The 12,957-nt window shown below is 42.8% G+C and overlaps 2 protein-coding genes across 3 annotated transcripts; one reads left to right on the top strand and one right to left on the bottom strand.

Moving 5' to 3' along the window:
* The first annotated feature begins 2,739 nt into the window (after positions 1-2,739).
* On the top strand, positions 2,740-5,773 carry taf13 (TATA-box binding protein associated factor 13). 2 transcript variants are annotated; one of them, XM_083770177.1, is made up of 2 exons: positions 2,740-2,841; positions 4,605-5,773. In XM_083770177.1, the coding sequence occupies exon 2, from the start codon at positions 4,613-4,615 to the stop codon at positions 4,985-4,987; it is 375 nt and encodes a 124-aa protein (XP_083626303.1). In that variant the 5' UTR covers positions 2,740-2,841; positions 4,605-4,612; the 3' UTR covers positions 4,988-5,773. The 2 variants fall into 2 exon arrangements, with proteins under 2 accessions (XP_083626303.1, XP_083626302.1); XM_083770176.1 differs by having other exon boundaries at positions 2,812-2,846.
* A 1,383-nt stretch (positions 5,774-7,156) lies between these two features.
* On the bottom strand, positions 7,157-10,261 carry LOC310861199 (troponin C, skeletal muscle-like). The gene is made up of 6 exons (XM_083768548.1): positions 10,137-10,261; positions 9,107-9,158; positions 8,838-8,981; positions 8,504-8,618; positions 8,237-8,373; positions 7,157-8,065 (listed from the first exon to the last, which is right to left on the bottom strand). The coding sequence occupies exons 1-6, from the start codon at positions 10,137-10,139 to the stop codon at positions 8,034-8,036; spliced, it is 483 nt and encodes a 160-aa protein (XP_083624674.1). The 5' UTR covers positions 10,140-10,261; the 3' UTR covers positions 7,157-8,033.
* Between the last annotated feature and the right edge of the window lie 2,696 nt (positions 10,262-12,957).

Below are 12,957 nucleotides of genomic sequence, written 5' to 3'. Positions count from 1 at the left end.
TACCAAAAAGGGGTATTACTATAGTCTAAGTCTATTATGCAACTCTCATAGTGAACTAAAGGAACCCAATGCACCCTTTACGGGTCCATTCATTGGGTTACATACATGTGAACATGGTGGACCCTCTTGTAAACAAGTGTAATGCTTTATTGGGTCGTCCACTCACAGTTGACAGTCTTTGTATTGAGTTTGTGCTTGAAATGTACTGTAATTCTGCAAACTGTAATTCTGCAAACTGTTAATAAATATTTCAAAAAACCACACGTAGCTGATGGGAAAGAGGGGTTCTTTCATTCAAACAAGTTGAACAATTAAGCATGGCATTGGCATTTCTTATCAAAGGGATAGGGGTGGGTCAATAATATTAAATGCGAATAATTAATGTAACGTTAAGCTCACTTTAATATGTTGACACATTTGCCACCTCGCAGTTTAGCCTTTTTGATTGATTGATTGAAGTATTTACAGTACTAGTTTGCAGAATTACAGTACATTTCAAACACAACTCAATACAAAAACTGTCAACTGTGAGTGGGCGACACCAATAAAGCATTACACTTGTTTACAAGAGCTATAGGATCCACCTTGTTCAATTCATCATATGAATCAATGTATGCATGTATGCATTTCACAGGATCCCGATTCATTGATTGATTCATCAACAGTTTGCAGAATGACAGTACATTTCAAGCACAAATCAATACAACAAACTGTTAACTGTGAGTGCAGGGCGACACCAATAAAGCATTACACTTGTTTACAATATATAGGGTGCACCATTTTCAATTAATCAACTGACTAATTCATCAAATAACCTGTTAATTTACTCTCAGAGTTTAAGCCGCCGACAGACAGATGAATAACATGAACTCACCATATGGTATCGTTGCCGTTGTAACTTTTCACAGTCCGGTTCCGTTATCATCTCGGCTAACTTTTGCCCCTATTAACGTTGCCAGCAGCCCTGTTGACATCAGCTTTGTGCATGCAGCAAATCAAATCCACTGTACCATGAGTTTAGTACAGTACAGTACAGTACAGTCTGGTTACTTAGCGGCGTCACCTACTTATGAATCATGATATGGACATGATGAACAACAAACAATAGATCCTTCAAGACACTGCCTGTTCTGCATGGGCCACGTTCATCTTCCAACTGACAGACTAACTGACTATTTAACTGACACTAATAGACCACCCCCCCAGAACCTGGTTCTGTTTACTGATCAAGCGCTCTGATCCGGTCTGAGGACCGCCTACTGTATCCGGTCATTTATGCACACGCCAATAACAGTTTTCTGTATCCGCTCCAGAACGGATCTGCAATCTGCAAAGTGAAATGTGCCCCCAAATGATCCCACGTACACTACTATCAATGATCTCGCGAGATTTGGAATATATTATATGGGTGCTTTTGTTTTGTACTGTAACTTAACTGTACAGAGACAGAGACAGACAGTACACTCCGGTGTCTATGGATTATCATGTCACTAAAATAAAATAAATAATTACTTCCACTTAAAAAGTCACGTGTCAATAAGTGTGAAATAACTTTCATAAGGTCATTATTTATTATTTGCTGCAGAAAGATGCGCTACTGGACAAACAGTAAGAAACAACAGTATCATAATTATCCACTAGGGGGCGTGGTTTCCAGTTGTTTTCCTGCGATATGAACTGAATTGATTGATTGAAATATTTATTAACAGTTTGCAGAATTACAGTACATTTCAAGCACAAACTCAATACAAAGACCGTTAACTGTGAGTGGACGACCCAATAAAGCATTACACTTGTTTACAACACAACAGGGTCCACCTTTGTTGTCAAATAGACACTTCTATGTAGTTACAGAACAGGAATTGATCATAAAAACAGTGCCGTGAACGAGAGAAGATGTGAAATATCTGAAGAATATATGATTAATCATCGATTCAATGTGATCCTGATAATAGTTAACTTTTTAATATATGTTACGTAAGCCTCGTTAATATAATTAAGTGTTATTTCTATATTTGCCTAATAATAATACTAATACTACTACTACTACTACTACTACTACTACTACTACTAATGATAATAATAATAATAATAATAATAATAATAAAAACTTTTCATGACATGAAATGCAGCTCAAAGTGCTTTACAGAGCACTGAAGAGAAAAAAATAAAATAAAAGCATGGCATAAAACATTAAAATAATAGCAATAACGCAATACAGTGAGGAGTCGGACATGAATAACAAGGAATTTAAAAGATCAATTAAAAGTGTTTAAGTAGGTCTTGAGCTGTGATAATAATAATACTAATAATAGATAGTGTAATAAATTATAGTGAACAAAGTAATATCTAGGGAATCATACGACACTTTTCCCCTTTTCCCCTCACTGTATATGTATCTTTTCCCTTTTTGCTTCCTATATATGATGAAATCCTGTTCTGTTCTTTAACTACATAGAAGTGTCTATTTGTATGTCTCTAAATGTTTTGATGAATTGAACAATGTGGACCCTGTTGTAAACAAGTGTAATGCTTAATTGGGTCGTCCACTCACAGTTAACAGTCTTTGTATTGAGCTGTGCTTGAAATGTACTGTAATTCTGCAAACTGTTAATAAATGTATCAATCAATCAAAAACAAACTCCAGTACAGTAGGTGGCGCTATCACAAGCAACGATTGAAACCCGCCAAAAAACACCTAAAGAAGAAGAAAACACGGCAAAACGGAAACGGAAGTGGGTCACGACTCACAAGGCTGAAGGCTGGCTGAAAGAAAACAACAGAAGCTTGTTTTGTTTTGTTGTTTAGTTTTTCCAGACTGAGAACCTTTCGCTTATAAAGGTAAAGTTATACTATGTGTTTTATACTATGTATCCGGAGTGTTTGTTTTTGTACTATTAATGCACATCATTAATTACGACATTAATTCTGACTGTAAAGCCTAAAGAGATGGACTCTGAACGGGAACCCGTTTTGGTGTCGGCATCATGTCATGCTTTAGCTATTGAAAAATAGCAGATCTACAAGCTCTGTAGCTATGAGCTTGTAGGTCTGCTATTTTTGAAAAAAAAAATCGAAGAACGACTGACATTTTTATAATCTGATCTCGGGTCAGAATGGGTTAATCAGACCAGTGTGTGTCCAGTGGAAACCTCGTATGAATCTGATCTCAGGTCAGAATGGGTTAATGTGTACAACGTGTGTTTGTCTCGCAAAAACGCTCGACCCACTGCACCGATCAGCGCCAACTAAACTTTCGTATGCTAACCCTCCATATGTTTTATATTTTATAAATCCAACTTGGATTATTTGATAATGGGAGTCAATTTCGATGGATTGAGTCAGTGAGTCCAAACAAAGCCCCCCCCCCCCCCCCCCCCATTGGAAACACGCCACAGCACAGCAGGCTTTCTTTGGATAAATCAGTTTAACAGACCGTGTATTCTACTGTATTTACTATATTTCACATATTCTCTTCTTTCCTGCACCGTTCATATAAATCATATCGCAGGAAATAAACTGGAAATTAGGCTGTGCTTGCAGCCTTCTACATACAAACTGCTCATAAAGTATTCATTCAGTCAATGAGTTCAGACCTGGCTGTGACCTCCCGAGGCTAACCGAAACCGTGCCCAAATTTGGACCCAGTCATACGTCAATATAACGTCATAGATGACTGACGTCACATTTTTTAATCATGGGTGTGTGTAAAGCAAAGTTACTATGTTTACCCAGGGTAACTGGACTAAGGAAAGGAAAGGTACCATGTTTACCCAGGGTAACTGGACTAAGGAAAGGAAAGGTACCATGTTTACCCAGGGTAACTGGACTAAGGAAAGGAAAGGTACCATGTTTACCCAGGGTAACTGGACTAAGGAAAGGAAAGGTACCATGTTTACCCAGGGTAACTGGACTAAGGAAAGGAAAGGTACCATGTTTACCCAGGGTAACTGGACTAAGGAAAGGAAAGGTACCATGTTTACCCAGGGTAACTGGACTAAGGAAAGGAAAGGTACCATGTTTACCCAGGGTAACTGGACTAAGGAAAGGAAAGGTACTATGTTTACCCAGGGTAACTGGACTAAGCTCAAGAACTTGTTTACAGCCAGGCCCTGCTCATAGAACATTTCATGGTAGAGGTTCAATGCCTTGCTCAAAGGGCACTTCAGCGGTGGTAATTTTAATGTGCCGGTCCGGGGATACGAACTAGCGACCTTCTGATATCAAGACCGCTCCGCAAACCGTTCGGCCACCGCTGCCCCATATATAGCGGTATATATGTTCTAATGATTCTGACCCCCCTTTCCCCTCACTGTATATGTTTCTTTTTGCTTCCTTTATGAAGTCGTCCACTCACAGTTAACAGTCTTTGTATTGAGTTTGTGCTTGAAATGTACTGTAATTCTGCGTTAATTCTACTGTTAATAAATATTTCAATCAATCAAAAAAAACCTGTGACCTCCCGACTGAAACCGTGCCCAAATTTGGACTCAGTCAACACGTCATAGAAACCTCATAGATGACTGACGTCACATTTTCTAATCATGTGTGTGTATATATATATATATAATATAATAAGTTCTACGTATGTAAATTCTCCCAAGACGACCAAATGGCCGAGGAGGAAGACGAGGCGGGCTACGAGGAGGAGCTGGACGACGGCGGCGGTCTGGACGCGTCGGGCCACGGCAAGCGGAAGAGGCTCTTCTCCAAGGAGCTCCGCTGCATGATGTACGGCTTCGGCGACGACCAGAACCCCTACACGGAGTCCGTGGACATCCTGGAGGACCTGGTGATCGAGTTCGTCACCGAGATGACCCACAAGGCCATGTCCATCGGCCGGCAGGGCCGCGTGCAGGTGGAGGACATCGTGTTCCTCATCCGCAAGGACCCCCGGAAGTTCGCCCGGGTGAAGGACCTGCTGACCATGAACGAGGAGCTGAAGAGGGCGAGGAAGGCCTTCGACGAGGCCAACTATGGCTCTTGATTGAAGAACCGAAAGAAAGACACTGTTTTTTTTTTTTTATGATACACACACACACACGTCAGACAGTAATAATGTTTTGTGTTAATTTGACAGGGCTTAATCCATTTTAACCCATTTAAACCAGATACCGTCTAAATCCAGTTTTCTGAAAAACCCATGTTTCTATGTCAATATACGTAATGTGCCGCCGACCCCCATCTGAAAATATGTTGTTCCAGGGACCTCCCCAGAAGCAAAGATTTGAGTTTAAAACGCTCTGAATTCTGAAAGTTTATATTAAAAGATTTGTGCCACATGTTTCTCGATAAAAAAAAAATAGCAGATCTCATAGCGCGGCACCGAGTGCCACGCTATGAGCTTGTAGATCTGCTATTTTTTAAATAGAATTGGTTAAAATGGATAAATTAATGTACCAGGGCTTCTTTTTTTGTTGCTGTTCACGTGTTTTCAATGTGGATAGATTAGTTTCATGTTAGCCTGTTTGTTTCTAACGGCTTCAAAGACCCAATTGTTTTGTCACATCCAGCCCATCCCAGAAATGTTAATATTTGTAAGTATAGGTAGCTCTTATTTGCTTTGCATTATGAATCCATTGATATGACGGAGTGACACACCATTATGTTATGTGTCCGTAATTGGAATAAAGAAACATCCACCTTGGTTAGTGTGTTTCAGCATGATCAGCGGGAGTCACCCCATGGGTGCAATGTACTTCTAGAAGTAGCTTGTGTTAATTTTATACAATATAGAATTAACGAGAAATGGTACGAATCCATTAAGATTTTTCTTTTTACCCATTTAGGACTGAGGTCGATTCTTAAAAAAAAAAAAGTCTTCTAAATCCTGACCTGTTTTATAAAAAACTTCAAATATTTATAATTTATTATTACTAAAAGTGTCATCATACAATCACAATTTCCATCCTCACCTTTGTGTTTGTGTTACACAATGTTTGTGTTTACTGTTGACACAATAAGCAAATAATTCGCCCGCGGACCCCCATTAGAAAAGACGTGCCAGGGCCCCCCCATAAGAGAAGATGTTTACGGCTCTAGCATTGATTCTCAACCCGTTTTATTTCAAGGAACCTCACTGAGGGTCCTTGAAATCAAACTGAGGGTCCCTCAGTTTGACATGCACATTAGTCTACGGACCCCCATTTAGTGGCATTTCTATCTCTGGGACCCCGATTTATATTGTCAAATCAATGTTCATTTAACTCTTGAGAGCGTACAAATGCAGGTCCATTTGGTTCCATTTGTACAGTTACAGACCCATAAGGGTCCTTTTGGTTCCAAACTATCATTTAGCTGGGGACCCTCTGGAACTCCAAGCACCTCTGGGGGTCCCTGGACCCCTCTTTGGGAAGGCCTGGGTTAAACCACCATCCACCATGTTACTACATACATACATACCTTACCATGTATTCCCAGGCCTCTCTCTAGCATTTTAACAGTACTTATTTTATTTTAAATCTGACAATTGAGGATTCAGAGATTGTATATGCTGTTCTCGACACACCCTGTTAAGGCCTATTCATAGTCTGGATTTTCGGTGGTGAGGTGACCACCGCTCTGGTGGTGAGGTCACCACCGCTGAAATAACGTTGAGCGGTGGTGAGTAAAAACAGAGAGAAGGGCTGTGGCGGTGGCGGTGGTTTGCTCTTCACCGCGGCTCAGTGACGTCATGTTGTAGTTCGGCGGTCACCCCACCACCGTAAATCCAGACTATGTATGAGCCTTAACAACATACATGTCTCATGGCTCGGTGCCAATGACCGTCCCGTCATGAGCATCTGATGGTGATATTAACCCATTTAGGCTGATGTCCAAATGTAAAAGATGTCTTCTAAATAAGGACATGAAAGGCCAAGAAATATATTTGGCCACCGACCCCCATCTGAAAATATGTTGTTTCAGGAACCTCTCTGAAGCAAAGATTTGAGTTCAAACCGTTCACTCTGAGTCTGAAAGAATATACATTCAAAGATTTCATAAATAGCAGATCTACAAGCTCGTATAGCGTGGCACTCGGTGCCACTCTACGAGCTTGTAGATCTACTATTTCTCGATAGCTAAAGTGTAACATAATACCAAAAGGGGTTAAAATACACTCGCACGTTGTCAAAACAAAGACAAAGATTATTGTGGGTCAAACAAAATGAAAAAATAAGAAACAAACATTTTATTGATTATTCCTCAAAACAAGAAATCTGAATACAGACCATAAATATGTCAGACCAACTACACAAAGTCATGTGTTTATTAATTTATTTATCTGCTCAATCAAATTGTACTTTGTTTTTGTATACAGTTAAATGGTTGTATGTATACTATTGAGTATGCATTGGTCTACGCAGCGGATAACAAGGCTGCAACAAGTCTTATCTTCTAGACTACATCTAGAGTAGAGGTTTAGCGGCGGTGTTTATGAGTAGGGGTCACCTATGCCAATGCGCCACAGTGGTGTGTGTCTGTGTGTGTGTGTGCAGTGAATCTCCTCATCCCAGTCTCGCTGTCCTGTCACGGGGGAACAGTTCCAGGGCAGCGTCGATGAGCCGTCCTGTGCACACAGACAGGAGCAAGCTGGAGAAGAGTTAGGGCCAGCTCAGAGTCATCTAGTAGGAGAGTGGCGACACTATAGCGTTGACTCCCATCGTAACAATGGAAGTGCTCATTCTATCTCACAATGGGATAGTTCCAAATGTTTGGAACTATATAGCCCATACATAGCACCCCGCTTTGCGGCGAGATCAAAGCGTGTCGCCCCCCACTCTCTCACTAGATTACCCCGGGCCAGCTATAGACCCCTACCAGGTTGCCCTGTAGCTGTCTGCTGGGGACAGGTGAGGAGGAGGAGGAGGAGGAGGGAGGTAGGGGGAGCGTTTGGTTGGGGCGTCAGGTGTACGGTGGACAGGAGGGATAGGGGAGGAGGTGCCCTAGCTGTCTGTTGGGGACTGAACCAGTAGGGGGCAGTGTTTGTGGGTTGGGGCGTCAGGTCGACAGAGGGATAGGGGAAGGAGGAATGTCCATGAGTCTCTGTGTTTTTACTGCACGTTTTCCATCATCTTGAGGAATTCTGGACAGATAAACAAGAGGGAACAGGGTATAAATACTGAGTTGTGGCAATAAAAAAAATGTGTATTTTGTTTTCATGTTGCATGATGAGCACATTGACCATCGTTATGAAGTGAACACAGTGAGGAGGATCATCGTTATGAACTGAACACAGTGAGGAGGCCTGGCCTACCGTCAAAGTCCAGCATGCCGTCAGAGTTCTTGTCTCCGTCCCTCAACAGCTCGTCAATCTCGTCCTCTGTGATGGCCTCCCCGGTGCTGCGGATGATCTGGGCGAACTCCTCTCTGTCAATCATGCCGTCTCCGTTCCTGCGTTCATTAACAACACCCAGGGTTAAACAAAAGAGAAAGAGGAAAAGATTTGTATGACATGTCTGTCTTAAAATATATATATATATATATATAACACCCAGGAAAGCAAGGAAAACGTCACACGTACTTGTCGAACACACGGAAGCATTCGGCCAAATCCTCTTCAGACTTGCCGGCCTGGTCCTCCTTTAGGAGCCTCACCATCATGACCAAGAACTCCTCGAAGTCGATGGAACCGCTGCCTGAGGTCCAAAACAAGTCACATCATTCATTGTCCAACTGTTCTGTTCGCACACAGCAGGTAAAGAAAACAAACGCAGCCTGGCCCTGCGGCCTGATGCTCCTAAGTGCCGCATGTCCTTGTGCGTAAATTGCGTAATTGCGCACCAGTTTTCAATAGACGTTTAGGAAAAAATATCGACTTTTTATATAATTTGATGACAATCTATCCAGGTGCTCACCGTCCTCATCGACCTCCTCGATGATCTCATCCAACTCCTCTCTTGACGGGGTCTGGCCCAACATTTTCATCACGGTGCCCAACTCGGCTGTGCTGATGTCTCCGCCGCCGTCAGTGTCGAACATGTCAAAGGCAGCCTTGAACTCTGGAGAAACGGATCAAAATGTCCGTATGATGATGAATATCAGGGCATTGTGATCGTGGTGGAAAATGTACTGTATATATGTAAGTATGGACCCGTTTACAAGGCTTTTCTAGGCCTACACTTACCGGCGAGCATCTCCTCGCTCAGGTAGGAGCGGGCCTCTTGTTGTGAGTCAGTCTGTAAAAACAGGACATTGTTGGCACTTCATTGTCAAGAAGATGGGCCCATTTTACGCACACCTATAGGCCTACGCTATTCCCGTCAAAACCCTTAATTGTCATTTTTTTTGTATTGTATTATTGATAGCCTTACATTGCACGTGCCATAATTAGTGGCAAAACACACAATTAGCCTACTAAACAATAAGATGTTGTTACTTAGTGACTGTCACTGATCATTATCTTAGCCATGTTGTTAATAGCATGGATTCGATTATTTTCTTTTAATATAATTCAATATATTACAAAGAAAATAATGGAGATGCATTTCCTGGAGGCTATAGTGGTCTATATATTCTATCGACCACTGTAGCATCTGTTCTAAGGCCTTCTTGTAGAGGCTATGGTGAAAATGAGCCCCGGCTATTTCAGGCTCAACACGTTAGTCTCTCTGTATAAGGCAACGGGGATATGCAATCCCATGGAATTTGTCGCGTCAGCAGAATCCGCACCCTGGAGCCGCATCTTGCCACCTGATGCTCCCCATGGGCACTAATTTAGTCCCCACTCAGCCCTGAGTATTCATTAACTTCATTAGACTAAGGATTAACTTAAAGGGGAGCTCTGTACACTAAAGAATAGAACAGCCACTGAATGTAGGCTATTAATGTTTCCAAGGCTCTTAATTAGGCTACCACAATCATGTAAGATAAATTAAACTATTTAAACTAGGCTAAAGTTGATAGTGTCACCAACCATTAGCAAATGTTATATAGCTTTCTATAAATTCACGATAATCCTTCAAGGGACAAAACATGCACCACCAGGCAAGGTTATACATTTATCATTTGAATTTCTCATGCATTTATTATTATATAATATATTTAAAAAAAACCCCATTAAACAACAAGTTGTAGGCTATAAATGTTAACTTGAGTGTTGGTTGATCATAGCATATGCTTGGACATATTTTTTCCACAATTGTATAGGATCTTACCATGTTTGCGGATTAGTTTGTGTCCCCCAAATATCCACAGGAAAAAATAGTAGATCAATCCGTGTGAACCCCGACAGAGAGACTAGACGCCAAGTGAGATTTCACACACACTTTAAACGGTGGGTCCTAAGCCCCGCCCCCCCGGAGCGTCACAGGGCCTCCAGAATTAGAACCCTGAACTTTTAGGGGTTCTGGCTGCCAACTGAGAGGGCCAATCACAATGTGGCGTGGCGTGGACATGTCTGTTCATGTCAGGGACATCAAAAAGGTACAGGAAAGGAGAAAATCACCCCATTTAGACCTGAGCCTCCATTCTACAAATGTCTGTCTAAATCATTTGTTTTGTGAAAAAACCCTCATGTTTCTAATGTCAGTGGTGCGTGCTCAAACTATTTCATGTCAAGGACACCCAAACATTATTTGTATTTGGCCGCCGACCCCCATCTCAAAATATGCTGTTCTAGGGACCCCCCCAGAAGCAAAGATTTGAGTTAAAAATGTTAATAAATATTACAAATTTGCGGCACATTTTCACGATTTAATTGTCTTTTTAGCAGATCTGCAAGCTAGTGCCGCGCTATGAGCTTGTAGATCTCCTATTTTTTCAATAGCTAAAGTATAACATAATGCTTAAAACACCAAGAGGGGTTCCGGTCCAGTAAATGTAAAAAGGTATAGTCTCCACAATAAGGGGCCACCACCAACCAGAATGGGTCGGGCACACAGTTGATTGAGCGTCTCAGTGCAACGTTCATATTATGAAGGCTATATAGGCTACTTTCATTTGAGAGCATGATTATGCTTTGTTAAATCATCATGATGTCGTTTCCAGGTGCGTGGTGGTGTTGTTGGCTTTGTTAAATCATCATGATGTAGTTTCCAGGTGCGTGGTGGTGTTGCTGGAATGGGCGAGGTAAAAATAAATCAGCGACGTGCACACATAGACATCAAAGGGGGCTTCAGCCCCCCCCCCCCCTGCCCCCTTTTACCCGTTTGTAAAACAACTGCCCTCTCCAGACCACGAATGCATGGCGTTTACTACATGGTGGAAGAAATGCAATAAATGCCACTCCTCTCCTCTCCATGCCATGCCAGAAGGAAGGCAGCATTCTGGAGAATTGCTTTTTTCCCCCCCCGAAGTCTTCTAAACTTGCGTTGAACAAACGTGTTTAGAAATACATGTCGTTACACACCTGCATCTCCACTAGATAAAGAGTGCAGGGTTGCGCCCCGAAAATAGCAGATCTACAAGCTCTCAACACGTCGCAGCGTGACACGTTGAGAGCTTGTATAGATCAGCTATTTTCGCTATTTTTTTGTCCCAGAAATAAATGGTTCCTGCAGTCCTTTTTGAGTATGATGGAGAAATGGTCACGAGATTGTCTCATACATGGTTGGTCTTCACATTTGTTTGACTGAAACCGTAATCTACTCTTAACCCATTTTAGGAGAGAACCCCTTTTGGTGTTAGCATTACGTTGTGCTTTAGCTATTTAAAAATAGCAGATCTACAAGCTCATAGCGCGCCACCGAGTGGCGCGCTACGAGCTTGTAGGTCTGCTATTTTAGAAAAATCGAAGAACGACTGACATTTTCAGAATCTGATCTCAGGTCAGAATGGTTTAATCAGACCAGTGTGTGTCCAGTGGAAACCTCGTATGAATCTGATCTCAGGTCAGAATGGGTTAATGATTGTTTTCCCAGTAGTATCCAGTCCTTTAATACACTTCTCATTTGAAAGCGTAAATCGTAGCGTATTGTGCATGCAGGCCTCAAAGATATAAGAGGGGTTATGGTTTGTGTGATGATGGCAGAGTTTCACTCTGGCCACGGTGAAACTAAAGACCCGGCAGAAGCATTCTGTAGGGCTGAATGGAGGACCTCTGGGTCGTGTCGTAGCCCTGAATAGCAGGCAGATCCTGGGGCTGAGTGGGGACAGCAGAGACAGAGAGCCCGGGGGGCAATGTGGCTGCTCTCACGCCCACCTCCTGAAATCACACATCACAGATAAACACAACCTGATGCTCCTTGTATGGAGGGGGCTTCCTGCGGGGGTGTGTGTGTGTGGGGGGGGGGGGGGGGGGGGCTCAGGCGAGGAGAGAAAGAAGAATTATACGGAGAGAGAGAGAGAGAGAGAGAGAGAGAGAGATAAGGGATACAGAGACGGAGAAGCGGAAGGATGGGCGATATGATTTTTAAGGAGAGAGGGGGAGGAGAGGGGGGCGTTGGGAGGGGGTCTGTAGGCTATATTATACTCAACAGACAGGCTGCAGTTTCCAGATGGAAGAATTCTGCCAGGATGCTCCGACTCTGACTCCACATCTCCTAGCGTTTATATGCCGTTATATGCCAGGTGGCCGTAACCTGTTCACTTCCTTCTGTTCTCAGGCCAGCCTGTTGAGCCACCGCTGGGGGAAAGAGGACTCCCCTCTGTGGGTGTTGCTGTTCTCAGGCCAGCCTGTTGAGCCACCGCTGGGGGAAAGAGGACTCCCCTCTGTGCGGGTGTTGCTAGCGCTGCGTTTCTAAGTTGGGAAGACAGACAGCTTCCTGAAGACTGTCTGTCATCAGCTGCTCGACCAAAGTGGAGGACCGACGGCCCGGCCGGCAGGCCCGGGGGATGACGAGCTCAATTCAACTTTTCTCATGATAATTCCTCAAGACGTCTCAGGTTACATTCCTGAGGTGTTTGCCAAAGACAGACATGATGGAGGAATCTACGCAGACAGAAACAGAAGCATTTCAAAGTCATGCGTTTTAAGGCTCTTAGGTGTTGGGAGTGGAACGTACTGCCCTTGAATGAACGTGTGTTCTTGTGTATGTT

This window comes from Protomyctophum parallelum (genome assembly GCF_964188405.1).
Source record: "Protomyctophum parallelum genome assembly, chromosome: 7".
Taxonomy (NCBI): domain Eukaryota; kingdom Metazoa; phylum Chordata; class Actinopteri; order Myctophiformes; family Myctophidae; genus Protomyctophum; species Protomyctophum parallelum.
This window is presented reverse-complemented; position numbering and strand designations above follow the sequence as displayed.

Coding starts and splice junctions, on each gene's coding strand:
- LOC310861199 (XM_083768548.1), bottom strand. Junction 8,982..9,106: donor GAGCGAGGAGATGCTCGCCG/GTAAGTGTAGGC, acceptor CCGTTTCTCCAG/AGTTCAAGGCTGCCTTTGAC. Junction 8,619..8,837: donor CGAGGAGGTCGATGAGGACG/GTGAGCACCTGG, acceptor TTTGGACCTCAG/GCAGCGGTTCCATCGACTTC.
- taf13 (XM_083770177.1), top strand. CDS start 4,613: ATGGCCGAGGAGGAAGACGAGGCGGGCTACGAGGAGGAGCTGGACGAC.